Below are 18,357 nucleotides of genomic sequence, written 5' to 3'. Positions count from 1 at the left end.
TGTCCCATGCAGCACTGTATAGACTGACTCACTCAGTTTAGTCTATGAACTATGTAGAACTCCAGAACTGAAAGGGATCTTAGACTTCACTTGTTTTTGCCACACTTTAGATCACTTTCCTGGATTTTTGCACTCTCTTCTCTGAATTGTAAACTCCCTGAAGACAGGGACAATATTTTAACACAGCGTTTTGTGCATGTGGGTACCCACCTAACTCTTGGCTAAGCTTTCCCTTCCATCTACCCTCTACTGGGGCTGAAGGTGATCCCCGTCTCCTCTGCCTCTTGTTCTTCATCCCAGCATCTGAGGAGCAGCAGCCCCAGCCCAGCCCTCTTCTTACTTTGCCACTTCCCTGCTCTTCTCTCCTCAGGGCTCAGTACCAGGACATGGAATGAGTGATTCCACATCCCGAATAACACTCACTCTAGAATCTCATTGTACTCAATGGTCTCTTCCAGGTTCTGAAGGTTGGGATTGACACTGCGAATTGCACGCATGTATGCCTTGAGCAGCTGAATGTCTCGCTTCTGTCGGAGAGAAGGAGAACAAGGGATAATGGTTAAGACAGACAATAGATGAAAGACAAAATGAAGGAAATCGAGAGGTCTGAGGAACAACCAGACTGGAAGCTTCATAAAGACAGGGATACGACGGTATCAATCCCAGCTGTACCCTCAGTTCTTAGCAAAGTGCCTTCAAGGGAAGGCATTTGATAAATGGTAAATAAATGAATGCCACTGATGGGATAATGAGGAACAAGAAGAGCTCCAGTCTGATTTGCTGCTATTCACAGGCAGAGTATCCACTGACCAGGCTCACAAGCACAGGCACAGATCCGCTGCTCACATCCATGCCTGTCACCCATAGGCACACACTCTGTGTTCTCCAGGCCCTACCTGCTCCGCCAGCTGGTGTTTGTGTTCCGCTGAGGTCTTTTCCAGCTCTGCAATCCGTGTCTGCTGCTGCTGTACCACTGAGCGCAGGTGCTTAATACAGTTGTGGTTTGGCAGCTCATCTTTGGGCATCTCCAGGCTGCCACCCAGGGTGGGAAAAGAACATGACAGGAGCGTTCAATAAGATAAGTGGGCACAGGCAGGTATCTGCTGAGAGGGCTTTTTTCTACCGGAAATTACTAACATTCATTCATTTCTAACATTCTCTTGTTTATTGCCTTCACTTCCTTCTCCCCAGCTCCCCCACCCACCATATCCCTTTGCTGTCTTCTTCCTCTGGGCCTCTTTCCTTCTTCGAGACAGTGTTTTATCTCCCACGTGGCTCTGCGTTCCTCCTGCAGATTCTGCCTGTGGACTCATTCCTTCTGAGAAGCCCTAGATTCAAAGCCCCAGCTATCAGGAATTAACCAAATATTTTACACCCCAAAGAAAGACAAAATAGGACCAGAGGTAATATGAGAGGCCTGGAAATTAGAGCAGTGAATCTGACAAAGAGAAGCAGTACTGGACAAAAGGGAGGAATAAAATAAATCAGTCTTTAGTGGTATCACACAGATTGCTGAATCACTGTCTCCCTTCTCTTACTAAAGCAAGAGGACAAAGATCGTAGCTCGGAAAGCAGCACGAAACAGATCCTAGAGCAGGGAGCCAGGGAGGCCAAGAGCGCTCCTTGCCTATGCACACAGGAGACCTCTTCAGCAGGGAGTGGGAGGTCCACAGACAGGTATAAACGGGAAGGCCCCTCTCTGTGGGTAGAAGAAAGGCAGGACTCTTACCCGCAGCCCTGTTCACAGGTCACAGGCCGTTTGGGGTTGTGCTCACAGTCACTGAGGTGAGACATGAGGTTGTCAAGCCGGACGATAGCACTGCAGCCAAACACAGCGTTGTCGCAGGCAATCTGCAGCTTTGACAGCATGTTCCGCATGATCCGAGGTACTGGGCGCAGGTGGGCGACCGTCACAACGCTCCGGTCCACCGGACACGTCTGCTGCTGAGAGAACCACTGGGTGATGCAGGCATTGCAGAAAGCATGCTCACAGTGAGGCGCCTGGAAGCGAAAGCAGGGCAGAAGGGACACAAAAGAATTAGCCAGAGCTAAGAGCCTGGGGACGATAACTCTGCAAAGCCTATCAAGCCGCTGCGCAGCTTCCAGGGCCAGAGGTCCCTGGGGTCACAGCAACGGTGAGATCTACGATGGGTAAGGCTTCAGATATGTTTCCTGTGCTCAAGATTCCAAATGGATTGTGACATAAGACAAGTAAAAAGTTATATAACAATAAGAACTATAAATAACATTCCAGGACAGTGAGCGAGAGACATAAGGTGGTCAATTATTAAATGCCAACTGGATTACAAATAGACAATAATTGGCCAAAGAAATCCAGAGGAGGGTGAGATCTTTCCAGTCTAGGTCAATCAGGGCAGGTATTTATGGACAGGACAGAATCTGATATGGGTCCTGAGGGATGCGTTGGGGGGAGGGGGGCAGAGACTCACTGGCAGAAGTTCATTTTTTTTGGCTGCGAGACCTCAGTTCCCCAAAAAGGATTGAACTTGGGCCACGATGGTGAAAGTGCCAAATCCTTAACCACTAGACCACCAGGGAGCTCCCCCAAGTTCTTATGTTATGAGGCCCAACCTGAGGTGTTGCCCTGAGTCCCAAGGAGCAATGCCTATGCTCCAAAACAGGTCTAGATTTTTGTAGAATCACATTCTCTTCAGTTTCATAAAGATCACATTTCAGCCTACGTCCTTGATAATGCAAAGTGAGAGGATTCTCTGGCCTCCAGCATGGGACAGACAGAGCGGGAACTTACTAGATATTGATGAATGGATGAATGACGCCGAGTGCTTTTTATGAGCCAAACATTTTGCTACATGGTTAAGTTAAAAAAAGGTAAGACAGTTTCTGCCTTCAAAATGTTCACAGACTGTAACATACAAAGGCTTCATAAGAAAATAAGTCATTATCAATATCATTAATCCAACTGTCACTACATTTTTATTTTTCACTGAAAGACATAATATTTGATTCTTTTTAAAATCTTAGACCCTATCTCTAAAAAAATCCTAAGTGTGTCCACTTTTCTCCGTCTGTACTACCACTAACCCAGTTCAAGCGATCACCTCTCATCTAAATTATCATGTCTTCTAACTGGCCTTCCTACTTCCACCTTGCCCCTTTATAATCCAGCCTATATTCAGCACCTGGAGTGATCGTTTAGAAATGCAAACTGGATCATATTCCTCACCTGTTTAAAATTTTACAATGGTTTCCCATTACACCTAAAATAAATCCAAAGTCCTGCCCAGGACTTAAAAATTCTGTTTGATCTGGCCCTGTGCCTCTCTTCACACCATGCTCCCAGCATGGTGTGACTTCAGGCCCTTCTGGCTTTCTCTCTGTTCCTCATCCCACCCTGCTCATTCCTGTCTCTTGCTTTTGCTGCTCCCCTTTGCTGGCCCCTTATCATTCTGATCTCAGCTCAGTTGAACCTCTTTCATGACCTTTCTATCTAAACCTGCCACCCCTGCAGAAGTATATAGAAGGTGCTACCTTTGTGTAAGAAAGGTAGGCAAATATATGTGTACATTCACACTTGCTTGTATCTGCCCCCATACACACTGGAAGGATACCAAATTAATAGAAATGGCTATTGATGAGGGGATTAGGTGGACTGGGACAAAGATGAATTAAGACTTTTCACCATACATCTTTTTCTACTGTTTTGATTTCTAAACCATATGAATTTATTATCTATTTTTAAAAAATGATGTAGGGAAATGAGCAGCCCTAGCAGAAGCTTTCTGTCCTTGGAAATGGGTCTATTAACCTGGCTTGCTCCTCAGATGGTAAAGCCTGAGTGGGTGGGGGAGGATGTTCTGTCTCAGATAGTCACTAACTGCCACTGATTTCTCCACATGTGACTCACCTCAAATGACGGTGCCAGAAAACAGACAAGGCCCTACCAGGGTGGAGAGGGAACTGACACACCCCATGACCTCTTGACACCACCAGGAGAGCCTGCTCCACACCCAGCCAATCCGCTTCTAATGGCATGCATGCGTGCTAAGTCGCTTCAGCCATGTCTGACTCTGCAACCCTATGGACTGTAGTCCACCAGGCTCCTCTGCGTCCATGGGATTTCCCAGGCAAGAATACTGGAGTGGGTTACCATTTCCCTTTCCAAGGGATCTTCCCGACCCAGGGATCGAACCTACATCTCTTATGTCTCCTGCACTGGCAGGTAGGTTCTTTACCACTAGCGCCACCTGGCAGCACACTGCAAAGGCAGAGGATAGGGCCAGGGCTTGCTGCCACTGGAATGCATTCTGATTTTCATTCAGTTCAGTCATCTGTGTTCCTTTGGGTAGCTGACAATTGGAGAGTAAGAATAAACTCCAAGAATCAAGGGGAGCCTCAGGGAGTTGTATAAGCAGTGAGTGGGGGAAGGGCCGAAAGCCCTCATTGACTGGTGTCTGGGTTTGGAACATGGAATTATCTCCACCTAGCCAGAGGAGCGGCAGAGGATTAATTGGTATTTACAGAGTACAGGCAATAAGGACCATACAGAATGATGTCCCATGAATACAACTGTTAAGAATTCACCTCGTTCATTATACTTGCCTGGTAATCATGAGCTTCTCCTCATACTTGCCCCAGGAAGACACAATTATCTTTGGTCTCTCAAGGCTGGTAAAGAAATGACCTAGTGAAGGTGGCAGCTTTCATATCACAATCCAGAGTACATGGCTGCATTAAAAATTTTTTCCCCCCCAATAAATCCTAGGAAGAAACTAGATCAGTTCATACAGCTCCCCACTTCCTATCTGTTAAACAGTAGGCAGGCCCTCAGGCTGATAGAAGAAGGCAATGGCACCCCACTCCAGTACTCTTGCCATGGACGGAGGAGCCTGGTGGGCTGCAGTCCATGGGGTCGCTAAGAGTCGGACACGACTGAGTGACTTCACTGTCACTTTTCACTTTCACGCATTGGAGAAGGAAATGGCAACCCACTCCAGTGTTCTTGCCTGGAGAATCCCAGGGACGGGGGAGCCTGGTGGGCTGCCGTCTATGGGGTCGCACAGGGTCGGACATGACTGAAGCGACTTAGCAGCAGCAGGCTGATAACCTGAGACACTCCGTCATGAAAAGGCAGAGAGAACTTACTAGGAGAATCCAGAAGTTCAGTCATGGAAAGGAAGATGGAACCTAGTTAGAGCCCCTGAAGAGAAAAACAAGCTACCAAGCTATTGTCAAGAGGACAGAAACAAATAGCTGACCATTTTACAGCATGAAAACCTCACCTCCGAAGAAAATCTGAACGAGCTACACTTCTGCGGTGTCCGCCTCTAGACAGACTCTGGAAGGCCCTATTCCAGAGTATTGTATTTTGTATTTTGACACTCCTTCTCTTGCACCCTTCAAATCAGGGTCTTGTCGCCACCACCGCTCCTGTGCCCCAAACCTCTAGTCTGCGTGTGTCAGGAATGTGGGGAGTGGGAGCCTGAACAGTGACTTCCCCGTTGGCCCCATTTCCTATGAATGTTTTCTAATTAGCTCCACTGCCATCTGTTGCCTCACCAAACCTGCCATCAACCCGACTCACCTGGACTGGCTCCTCCAAGACTCCACTGCAAATAGGACAGATAAGGTCTTCGTCAACATCCCCCTGGAAACGGGTTACATCATACCCCATGTCTCATCACTGAAACCCAGGTCCTGGAAGGAACAACAGAGGAAAGAGAGGCCAAGTCAGAAGAATACAGGTATTTCCAACTTTATCTCACTGCCAAGACCCATTCATTTGTCCAATAAATATTTATTGAGAGCTTACTACATGCCAGTCATTTGTGGGGCAGTAGGGGAAGCTGACTCAAGAAATTTAATTCTAATGGGAGAATCAAAGGATTTTATATAAACATACACTTAAAATATGAAATGATAAATGCTCTCAGGTTAAACATGGCATTACGATGGCAATAAATTTGGATACCTAACCCAGGCTGAAAGGAGAGGGAGGCTGAGAAGTTTTCCAGGACACTAGCAGGACAAACAAGTAGTTAGCTAGGTTGCAGGGGTGGGGGGTGGGGTGGGGGTGCGGGAGAGTGGGGGAGCCTGAGCAGGGTGGGACATTAGGGTTTTAGGCATACGAGATAGTGTATTTAAAGGCCCAGAAGTAGGAGGAGATATATGATGAGTTCAGGGAACTATAAGTGATTCAGAAAAAAGCTGATTTGAAGGGTGCAAGACAGGGAGTGTCAAAATACAAGGCTGGAAAGGCAAGCAAGGGCCAGGCCATGGGGAGTCTTACATAAGGAATTGGGACTTCACCTTGAAGGCTACAGGGAACCAATGAAAGACTTTAAAAGGAACGATGATAAAAGTTCTCTTTTAGAATCACTCTGTAAACCGGGCTGAGATTAGAGACAGGAAGAACATCTAGGCAGGAGACAAACGGTGAGAGTCTGAATTTAGGTGATGGTAATGGGAGGGAAGTTCAAGAAAGAGAACACTCAAAGAGCAGCTAGGCTGCCACACCCCTTCCTTGGGCTCCTAAAGATCCAACCTAAATAAGACTGTGTGTGCATGCTTAGTTGCTAGGTCATGGACTGTAGCCCACGAGGCTCCTCAGTTCATGGGATTTTTTTTCCCAGGCAAGAATACTGGAGTGGGTTGCCATTTCCTTCTCCTAGGGGATCTTCCTGACCCAGGGATCAAAACTGTGTCTCCTGCATTGCAGGCAGATTCTTTACCACTGAGCCACTGGGGAAGCCCCAAATAAGACGTCACTGAACAGTAACTGAAACTCCCCTGTGGACATCCAACCAGTGGGCTAAATGGAGCAAGGATGGGCACCTGATATAAGGGTAGATAATCTACAGACCCCATCAAACTGTGATGTCCTGAAAAAGATGAGCTACGTCAATCATGAAGTTCTCAGAAATTTAGAATTATGCTGTTCAATTTACAAGAGTGTGGAATGGGGGATTTCCCTGGCATCCAGTGGTAGGACTTGGCATTTTCACTGTGGTGGCCCAGGTTTGATCCCAGGTCGGGGAACCAAGATCCCTGAAGCTGTGTGGCTCAAAGATAAACAAATAAAAATTGAAATTAAAAGGATGGGGAATGAAATGGACACAGAGAGGCCTTGCTAGGTCAAGTACAAGCTAAAGTACAGCACTGGATTGAGTTAAGACTGACTGGATTTATATCCCTAGTTCTACTACTCATTAGCTGGGTGACCTTGGGCAGGCCATGTACACTTCCTAAGCCTAAATTGCTTTTTAAATAGATGAAATGGGTATAAGTAAGAAACAATGCATGAAAAACATTTAGCATGGTGTTTGCTGGCACATACTAGGCACTCAATACACAAGAGTAACCATTATTTATATACACATCTTTTTTTTTTTTTTGACTGTGCCATGCAGCATCTTAGTTCCTCACCAGGGGCCCTAACCACTGGACGGCCAGGGAGTTCAGTACAGTTCAGTCACTCAATCATGTCTGACTCTTTGCAACCCCATGGACTGCAGCACGCCAGGCCTTCCTGTCCATCACCAACTCCCAGAGTTTACTCAAACTCATGTCCATTGAGTCGGTGATGCCATTCAACCATCTCATCCTGTCATCCCCTTCTCCTCCCACCTTCAATCTTTCCCAGCATTAGGGTCTTTTCAAATGAGTCAGTTCTTCACATCAGGTGGCCAAAGTATTGGAGTTTCAGCTTTAACATCAGTCCGTCCAATGAATATTCAGGACTGATTTCCTTTAGGATGGACTGGTTAGATCTCCTTGCAGTCCAAGGGACTCTCAAGCGTCTTCTCCAACACCATAGCTCAAAAGCTTCAATTCTTCGGCACTCAGCTTTCTTCACAGTCCAACTCTCACATCCATACGTGACTACTGGAAAAACCATAGCTTTGACTGGCAAAGTAGTGTCTCTGCTTTTTAATATGCTGTCTAGGTTGGTCATAATTTTTCTTCCAAGGAGCAAGCATCTTTTAATTTCATGGCTGCAGTCACCATCTGCAGTGATTTTGGAGCCCCCAAAGATAAAGTCTGTCACTGTTTCCACTGTTTCCCCATCTATTTGCCATGAAGTGATGGGACCAGATGCCATGATCTTAGTTTTCTGAATGTTGAGCTTTAAGCCAACTTCTTCACTCTCCTCTTTCACTTTCATCAGGAGGCTTTTTAGTTTTTCTTCACTTTCTGCCATAAGGGTGGTGTCATCTGCATATCTGAGGTTATTGATACTTCTCCTGGCAAACTTGATTCCAGCTTGTGCTTCATCCAGTCCAGCATTTCTCATGATGTACTCTGTATATAATCTAAATAAGCAGGGTGACAATATAACAGCCTTGACATACTCCTTTCCCGATTTGGAACCAGTATTTTGTTCCGTGTCCAGTCCTAACTGTTGCTTCTTGACCTGCATACAGATTTCTCAGGAGGCAGGTCAAGCGGTCTGGTATTCCCATCTCTTTAAGAATTTTCCAGTTTGTTGTGATGTGATCCACACAGTCAAAGGCTTTGGCATAGTCAAGAAAGCAGAAGTAGATGTTTTTCTGGAACTCTCTTGCTTTTTCGATGATCCAACGGATGTTGGCAATTTGATCTCTGGTTCCTCTGCCTTTTCTAAATCCAGCTTGAACATCTGGAAGTTCACGGTTCACATACTGTTGACACCTGGCTTGGAGAATTTTGAGCATTACTTTGCTAGCGTGTGAGATGAGTGCAACTGTGTGGTAGTTTAATTCCCTATTTACGTACACATTTAATTTCTACTACTTGATTAAAAATTCCTTGAGAGTAGGAACTCGTAAGTTACATCCAATTTAATACCAAGCTACAGTTCTTAACAAAACATAAAATATTGGTGTGACTTAATGTTGCTTTAACTAGGAGCTTCCCAGCAAACAGAGTATAGTGGACATGTATTTCTGCCTACCTACCATCCCATTTTCTGTAAACAGCATCACAGGTTTCCTTTAGGAATCATATCCTGGTTCCTAATGGACATGTGACCCAACCCAGGACAATAAGAGAAATGCCTGGGACTCTCAAGGAGTTTGTATAGCTGGTAGGATGTACAACTCAGAGTGGTCAGTGACCAGCCCTGCCATTAATGAGGAGAGCCTACTTATAGAATGACACCATAATTGGGAATTTCCTGGTGGTCCAGTGGTTAGGGCTCTGCACTTCCACTGCAGGGGGCACAGGTTCAATCCCTGGTTGTGAAACTAAAATCCCACATGCTACAGAGCTCAGCCAAAAAAACAAAAATGACACCACAATAAAGAAAGCAGAGCTGAGAAATAAAATTAAATGAAATCATTTGAGGGCCTAGATTCAGCCATGTTTGAAGCCACAGTCACTTTCTGAACATAAGTTACATGAGCCAGTAAATTCCCTATTATGTGTAGGCTGGTTTGAGCTGGGTTTTTGTCTCTTTAATCAGACAAGATCCTAACTAATATAGTAGGCTAATGGAGATAAATCACAAGGCTCACTTTGGAACCACTCAGCTTCCTTTACCCATTTTATATAGGAACAATGATACCCCATGACATTGGTACAATTACACTGACCTCTATCACCACCATTTCTCTGCATTCCTGTTCCTCCACTTCTAGGATCTATATACTAACAATGCCTCTGAAATTGTCACTCTAAACTACCTTGGTCTGGCTATCTTCCTCTAAGACGGGGATATCCATGGAGAGAAGGGAACCCTCCCACACTGTTGGTGGGAAGGTAAATTGGTACAGCCACTGTGGAGAACAGTATATAAAGGCTCCTTAAAAACTAAAAATAGGGCTTCCACGGTGGCTCAGTGGTAAAGAATACACCTGCCTTGCCTATGCAGCAGACACGGGTTTGATCCCTGATCCAGGAAGATCCCACATGCCCTAGAGCAAATAAGCCCATGTGCCACAACTACTGAGCCTGCGCTCTAAAGCCTGTGAGCTGCAACCACTGAGCCCACGCGCCAAAACTACTGAAGCTTGTGCCCCTGGAGCCCATGTTTTGCAACAAGAGAAACCACTGCAAGGAGAAGCCTGGCACCTCAACTGGACAGTAGCCCCTGCTCGATGCAACTAGAGAAAAGCTCTCACAGCAACAAAGACCTAGCACAGCCAAAAGTAAGTAAATAAATAAAAGTTTTTAAAGAAGAGTATTAAAAAAATTCCACTAAAAACAGAGCTACTATATGACCCTGCAGTCCCACTCCTGGGCATATACCCAGAGAAAAACATGGTCCGAAAGGATACATGCACCTCAATGTTCACTGCAGCACTGTTTACAATAGCCGACCCATGGAAGCAACCTAAATACCCACTGACAGAGGAATAGGTAAAGAAGATGTGATACATGTATTCAATGGAATATTACTCAGCCATAAAAAGGGAAACAATGCCATTTGCAGCAACATGGGTGAACTAGAGACTGTCATACTGAGTGAAGTCAGAGAGGAAGAAATACCACGTGACTATTCCTTATATGTGGAATCTAAAAAGAAATGATACAAATGAACTTATTTACAAAACAGAAATAGACTCACAGACTTAAAGAACGAACTTACGGTTGTCAGGGGAAACAATGGAAGGAAGGGAAAGCTAGGGAGTTTGGAATCAACATGTACATACTGCTATATTTAAGAAGGATAACCAATAAGGACCTGTATAGCACAGGAAACACTGCTCAATGTTATATGGCAGGCTGGATGGGAGGGGAGTTTTGCGGGAGATTGGATACATGTATACATGTGACTGAGTACCTTTGCTGTGCACCTGAAACTATCACAACATCATTAATCAACTACCAGTTCAGTTCAGATCAGTCGCTCAGTCGTGTCCGAATCTTTGCGACCCCATGAATCACAGCACGCCAGGCCTCCCTGTCCATCACCAACTCCCGGAGTTCACCCAAACTCATGTCCATCGAGTCGGTGATGCCATCCAGCCATCTCATCCTCTGTCATCCCCTTCTCCTCCTGCCCCCAATCCCTCCCAGCATCAGAGTCTTTTCCAATGAGTCAACTCTTCACATGAGGTGGCCAAAGTACTGGAGTTTCAGCTTTAGCATCATTCCTTCCAAAGAAATCCCAGGGCTGATCTCCTTCAGAATGGACTGGTTGGATCTCCTTGCAGTCCAAGGGACTCTCAAGAGTACTCTAAATATAAATAAAAAGTTTAAAAAAAAAGTGGGGATAGCCATATATTTGTCTCTCCTCAGACCTCTGACCTTCTGTTCCTATGTCAACATTCTTTTGAATAATCTATCAACAGTAATGGATCAGAGTGAGTACATGAAAGGTGATATTAAAGACATCATAAAGTGAAATGTAAAACCCAGAACAAAGGCCCCTTGTGATTCTCCTTATTGTGACTCACTGAACAATGAGGATGGTGGTGAGAGAGCCGAGAGAGAGCAGTGCAGGGTCCCTGTTCTGTGGCCCTTCATTACTGACAGCTGTAGTGCACACCATGGCATTGTTGGCTCCAGGAATTCTACTCCCTCTCTCTCATCCACATGGCTCCCAGAGAAGCTGCCCCACTAGTACAGAGACCTTACCCTAGGCTGCACCTGACTGGGCCAAGGGTGAGCATGCAACCCAATCAGGGCCAACATATCGTATCTCTGAGAATTTGAATTTGGCATCAAGCAAGATGAGTTGCTCTTTCTCTGTGTGCCATGTTCACTGAAGAAGACAAATCTACAGAGGGAAAGAAAAGACTGAGATGAACACAGTGAGAAAGGCCTGGAAGAGAGCAGCAAGTCCTGAGATCAGAGTGCAGGTGTGTTCCCAAGATCCAGCTGTCTTCCTAACTTTGGTTTCTGTGAGACACCCTGTGTATCCTCTTTTTATTTAAGCTACTTTGAGTTGGGCTTCTGTATCTTCCAACCAAAAGAATCCTGGTTCAAACAACAGCAAAGAGACAGCATATAGCATTAGAAGCTTAAAGAGGGATGGTTTAAATTAAGAGTAATGAAGACCCTAGGATACTATAGTAGGGTTAGAATAAACCTGAAAGTTATGGGAGTGCCTGAAGGATTTTTGTTGGCATAAATTTACAGGTTTTTTTTACTTTGACAATTTCAGACTTCCAAAGATCCCATATATCCAGACTCCTTAAATGTTTACATTTAACCACATTTATAACTGCATATTTTTAACCACATTTATATATATATATCAAAATTTTTTGAACTTTTAAAAGTAAACTGTAGACTTGATGCTTTTAACCCTAAATAAATATTGTGTACTGTATTTCCTAAAAAGAACATTTTTTATATTGATAGTAAAATTATAAAAATCAGGAAATTAACATTGATGTAATATTATATTTACAAACCATTTTTCCAGTTTTGCCAGTTGTCCCAATAATCTACTTGAGCAAAAGAACATTCAAGATTATGTTGAATTATATTATGCACTGAGTTGTCAAACTTCTTTAATCCTATGACTGAAAAAGTTACTAAATCCTTTTCGTTTTTTATAAATTTGACATTTTTTTAAGAATACGCACTGGACCTCCCTGGTGGTACAGTGCGTAAGAACCCATCTGCCAATGCAGGGGACACGGGTCCAATCCCCTGGTCAGAAAGACCCCACATGCCACAGAGCAACTAGGCCCGTGTGCCACAACTACTGAGCCTGCGTGCTGCAACTACTGGAGCCCACATGCCAAGAGCCTGTGCTCCACGACAAGAGAAGCCACCACAGTGACAAAGCCCACGCACCGCAATTGGAAAGCAGCCCCCAACCACTGCAACCAGAGAAAGCCCAGCACAGCCAATGACTAAATAAGAAGACACACCAGTTATATGAGAATGTCTCTCATTTGTCTGATGTTTCCTCATGATTAAATTCAGGTTTTGGGACTTCTTTGGCAGTCCAATGGCTAAGATTCCAAGCTCCTAATTCAGGGGGCCCAGGTTCTATCCATGATCAGGGAACTAGATCCCAGATGCAGCAACTAAGACTCTGAATGCCACAACTGAAGATTCTGCATACTGCAACTAAGACCTGGCACAGCCAAATAAATAGATAAATATTAAAAATAAGTAAGTAAATTCAGGTTTCATTTTAGGCAAAAATACCACAAACTAGCACTGTGTTCTCAATGCATCATATCAGGAGCACATAATGTTGATCTGTACTGTTCCTGGTGGTACCAGCTTTGACCCTTTGGTTAAGTGCTATCTGTCAGGTTTTTCTACTCTAAGAGTTATTACTTTTTCCTATGTAAGTAAGAATGTTGTGAGGGAGATTCTTAAGTGTGTGTACACCTGAAGGAACTTTAAGAAATTGACATGATCAGCTTTCTATTTTAGACTGGCAGATTCTGGCAGCCATGCAAAAAATATAGGGGATAGGGAATATTAGAGACAGTAAGATCTTTGTAGGAGTTTACTGTAAAAATTAAGATTAAAAAAAGTATAAAGGTTCAAACCAAGGCATTTAAGAGAAGGAATCAGGAATCAAGCAGGCCAGTGGTTGTTGGGACTTTCCCACGCTTCCACTTCGGAGAACTAGGATCCTGCAAGCTGCATGGTGTAGCCAAAAATAACAATAATAAAATGAATAAACAAAAATTTTAAAAAAGGGAATTTATATTAGTTCAGGAAGTAATAAAAAGATTACTCTTTTGTTTCTGCCTTGGATAATTAGTGGTGAATTCTTATTTACCAAAATAAGAAACTTTGAAAAAAGATCAGGATGGGGTAAAAAGTAATAATGATCCTAGTCTTGGACGTGTAGAGTTTCAGATTCCAAGCAGAAATCCTGAAGGTAATAGCTGATGGGTTTTGAAAGGCCACAAGGGAAAGTACACAGAATGAAACCAGACAATGAGGATGGTTCTGAAGTCTATGGAACACTAGGGAGCACTGATTTTTTGCTTTATTTTTCAGTTTTCCTTTTTTCACAAGTAGTATATATGACTTTATGTTCATTTTAAAAGAATAAAGCCACTCTTCCCACCTTCCTCTCGCCATCCATTGCTTGGTGAACACTCCTTCTTTCAATTGCCCTGCCCTCCTTTGCTATACATAGATATATATATATATATATATATATTTTTTTTTTTTTTTTTTGCCCACACTGTACAGCATGCAGAATCTTAATTTCCCCAACCAGGGATCAACCCATGCCTCCTGCAGTGGAAGCTCAGAGTCTGAACCACTGGACCAGAGAAGTCCCATAGAATCATGTTTGAAGGAAGCCTTGCTCCCAGGCAGTTTATATTCTAGTGGTTGAGAATTTTCAAGCCACCAGTCTAAGCCTTGATTACAATGTGTTTTGTCATTCCCTTCAGGACTGAGGTTTGCCTGATTGCCAATTTTTCCCCTGAAACAAATCATGTTGCAATTAATACCCCTGTAACATGATTTTTTTGGAGCACGAGAACAAATCTCTCTCCTAGGACAGATACCGAGAGCTGGAATTGCTGGGCTGAATGGTGGGCTTGCTATTTGTTTTCTAGACACTTCCATACCATACTCTGGAAAGGCCCTTTCAATTTACAACACCACCAACAGTGTGTGAAAATACTTTAATAATGACATTTAAAAGGGGGGCAGGGAAGGAGCCTGAAAAAAAAAAGAGAGAGATTGAGAAAGATTGGCCCCAGATAAAAGAAAATCCTGGAGAGAAGAGAGTCACAGAAGTTAAGGGAGTTGGGGGTGTGGTGAGGAGGAAGGAAAGAGGAATTCTTGTTTCATGAGTAGAGTTTCCGTTTTGCAAGATGAGAATGTTCCAGAGGTCTGTTTCACAACAATGTGAATATGCTTACATTATTGAACTATATTGTATGCTCAAAAATAGTGAAGATGGAAATTTTGTGTTACGTGTTTTTACCACACACACACAAATTAAGGAAGTGGAATGTTTAGAGGAAAAAGAAGTGTCAAAAACTGCAAACACAAGTTGGACTAAAAAAAGTAGAAACTGCCAAGACATGGGACTGTGGACGCCCACAGCAGAGGGGGGCTGCATGGCGCTGGGTGGCACTGTGGCCAACGCAGCATTGAGAGTGGGAGCCAGACTGCAGTGGCTCACAGTGAGCAGGTGAGACAGAGAGATGGGGACTGAAGAAAATTGTCAAAAGCCTGATTCCCAAGGAAGAAAGGAGAGAGGAGCACAGGAGGCTGAGGAAGGGGGTTGGGTAGGGGTGCTTTTTCCTTATGCTAAGGAAGGTTTGAGGATGTGTATGTACCAAAAGGAAAGCTCTAGTGAAGAAGGAAAAGTAAAGATGAGAATCTGGTCACTGAGGGAAAGGTAGGATGGAAACCAGGAAATATGTTAAATAGGAAGAGGGACACCTTTAAAGCAGGAAAGCAGACAGACTTCCCTGGTGGTCCAGTGGTTAGGAATCGCCTGACAATGCAGGGGACACAGGTTTGATTCCCGTGAGAAGCTCCCACATGCCGTGAGGCAACTAAGCCAGTGCCCCGTAACTACTAAAGCCCAAATGCCCTAGAGCCTGTGTTCTGAGACAAGCCATTGCAATGAGAGGTCCGTGCAATGCAATGAACACTTGTCTTCACTCACTGCAATCAGAGAAAGCCTGAGTGCAGCAATGAAGACCAAGTGCAGCCAAATAAATAAATTTTTTTTTTTTAATTAAGGCTTTAAAAAAAAGCAGGAAAGAAGAATGGTACTGAAAGAGGTCCAGACAGGTTTTCAAAAATCACACTAATGAACTTTTAAAAATCAGATAATCACATTCATTTAAGTGAACAGTAAAGTACAGCTACACTTACTTATGGTAATATAAGCCAACCTGATGGAAGAGCATATCTAGCACATCTATTTTTTTTTTTAAACATCTATTTGTTTATTGTTGGCTGTGCTGGGTCTTTGCTGCTGTGCACAGGCTTTCTCTAGCTGCACTGAGTGTGGGCTACTCTTGGTTTCAGAGCACAGGCTTCTCACTGTGGTGGCTTCTCTTGTTGCAGAGCAGTCTCTAGGCACGAGGGCTTCCGTGGTTGCACCTTGTGGGCTCTGGAGCCCTGGCTAAGGAGTAGCCTCAGGGTCTTCGGGATCTTCCCAGCTGCTATTGTTCAGTCACTCAGTCGTGTCTGACTCTGCGACCCACACCAGGCTTCCCTGCCCTTCACCATCTCCCAGAGCTTGCTCACACTCATGTCCGTTGAATTGGTGATGCCATTCAACCATCACATCCTCTGTCGTCCCCTTCTCCTCAATCTTCTGCCTTCAATCTTCCCAGCATCAGGCTCTTTTCCAATGAATCAGCTCCAGCATCAGGGTCTTTTCCAAAGAGTCAGCTCCAGCATCAGGGTCTTTTCCAATGAGTCAGCTCTTTGCATAAGGTGGCCAAAGTATCAGAGCTTCAGCTTCAGCAGATCAAACACATGTCCCCTGCACTGGCAGGCAGATTCTTAACCACTGGACCACCAGGGAAGCCTGAGGATATGTATTTTAAATGATGCTTATGAGGAATATACAATAACATAATATATTGGGTTGGCCAAAAAGTGTGTTCAGGTTTTTTTGTAATATCTTATGGAAAAACTCAAACTTTTGGCCAACCCAATAATAGATTTAAAAAGTAGGACACAAACTTGAATATAGATCTGTTGAAACACAGTTTTCCCCATTGACCTGGTTAAGACAGTCTTATTTTTGCCTTTAGAGTTGGAATGGACCATAAGAGACCATCTGGTTTAACACACCAGGGCTGGAATCCTCTCCATGGTATCCAAGAGTCAGTCACTCTGAGCTTAGACAGTCCTGGGAAAGGTCAAGATAGAGAGCAGCAGGAGCACAGAAAAGGAGTATCTCGCCTAGACTCAACTCTCCCACAGCATCTAGAGTACCTATGTCCTTCTAAAACAGGTATTGGGAGCTTTACCTGCGGACGACCTCTAAGGACACAATGGAACTATTATCGCATTTCCTCTCCACTTCAGTTAATGCAACCTGACACTGGTTTGTGCTATTCTGAATAATGGCTAGGTGCTACCTGAGACAGCCTCTACATGATAGCAGAAATATCACCCAACACCCATAATTCAGCTGTTGAACCCCTGACTTTACAATATTTGAAAATGAAGTGAAAGTGTTAGTTGCTCAGTCGTGTCCAACTCTTTGCAACCCCATGGACTATGGCCCACCAAGCTCCTCTGTCCAGGGAATTCTCTAGGTAAGAATACTAGAGTGGATAGCCATTTCTTTCTCCAGGGGATCTATCTTCCTGACCCAGAGGTCGAACCCAGATCTCCTGCATTGCAGGCGGATTCTTCACCATCTGAGCCACCAGAGAAGCTTCTAACAATATCTACCTCAATTAAATAAACAAAGCGTAATCTGGTTTCTCTATAATAGCTACTATATTAATCAGAGGAAAAAAAAATATTACTGCCTTAAAATGTATCAGGTATGAAGTCTTCCAAGATATACTGCTAAGACAAAAAAACTAAGGTATATAATAGTATATGGAAATGTGCCAAAATAAGGGCAAAATATAATACATATGTGTGCATATGTATTATGAATGCATATGAATATGCTTTCATATACACGAAACTCTCCAGAAATGGCCAATAGTGGCTGCTGCTGAAGAAGGGTCATTAAGGAACAGGAATGGGGGAAATTTTTAATTTCCTCAGTTATCCCTTTGAATCTTTGAAAAAGATTTTCTGTGTGTGTGTACTCAATAGTCACATAAAGAAATACTTTTATTAGTTATCCTAAACTGTGAAAGTATTAAGGTTAAATGAAAAAACATGTCCAAAACACTCAATGTCACATATACTATATGTGTCATTTATATCATGTAACATATACAACACACATATATAACATGCTGTATACTATAGCAAGGTCTGGAAAAAATGTTCTCTTGCAAGAAAAAGTTAATCAAGGTGAATCATAACAAAAGAGTCAGTCAATATCCTAAAATAATATATACTTTTCATCTAGCAATCCTAATTTCAATAACTTAGCCTAAGGAAATAATTACACAAGTGAGCAAAACAATATACCAGGTTGTTTATCCAAGTATTGTTTATAATAGTACAAAAAAATCAGAAGTGACACAAACATCCAGTAGAATTCCTTACATCCTTAAAATGGGATACAATGTAGCATTAATATGACTTAGATATTTTTATTAATATTTGTTTATTTAGGTTATTCAAATTTATTCATTATTTATATAAGTAAAATAACATTTATTCATAGCATATATTCTACAGTGCCATTTTCATTAAAAAATTTTATGTGTGTCCACACTTATGCTGGAGAGCATCTAAAAGCACATGAGAAGCTGCCCCTAAGTACAGACATTTAGTACTTTTACTTTTTTCCCTCCATACTTTTTAAATTGAAGTATAGTTGGTGTTCAGTATAAGTGACACGTGTAC

General features: G+C 43.4%; 1 protein-coding gene across 5 annotated transcripts in view; it reads right to left on the bottom strand.

The window, feature by feature from the left end:
- The window catches only part of RNF41 (ring finger protein 41), a 29,492-nt gene that overhangs the window by 4,242 nt on the left and 6,893 nt on the right, over positions 1-18,357 (bottom strand). For 4 of the 5 annotated variants that reach the window (XM_061416862.1, XM_061416864.1, XM_061416863.1 and 1 more), the window contains 4 exons: positions 5,564-5,676; positions 1,730-2,001; positions 897-1,032; positions 424-527 (listed from right to left, as the gene is read on the bottom strand). In XM_061416862.1, coding sequence (XP_061272846.1) covers positions 424-527; positions 897-1,032; positions 1,730-2,001; positions 5,564-5,653 — 602 coding nt within the window. In that variant the 5' untranslated portion in view covers positions 5,654-5,676. Of the gene's footprint in view, positions 1-423; positions 528-896; positions 1,033-1,729; positions 2,002-5,563; positions 5,677-16,110; positions 16,397-18,357 lie in introns of those variants that run through there. The other variant, XM_061416866.1, reaches the window with a different exon arrangement.

This window comes from Bos javanicus, chromosome 5 (genome assembly GCF_032452875.1).
Source record: "Bos javanicus breed banteng chromosome 5, ARS-OSU_banteng_1.0, whole genome shotgun sequence".
In the NCBI taxonomy this organism is placed as follows: domain Eukaryota; kingdom Metazoa; phylum Chordata; class Mammalia; order Artiodactyla; family Bovidae; genus Bos; species Bos javanicus.
This window is presented reverse-complemented; position numbering and strand designations above follow the sequence as displayed.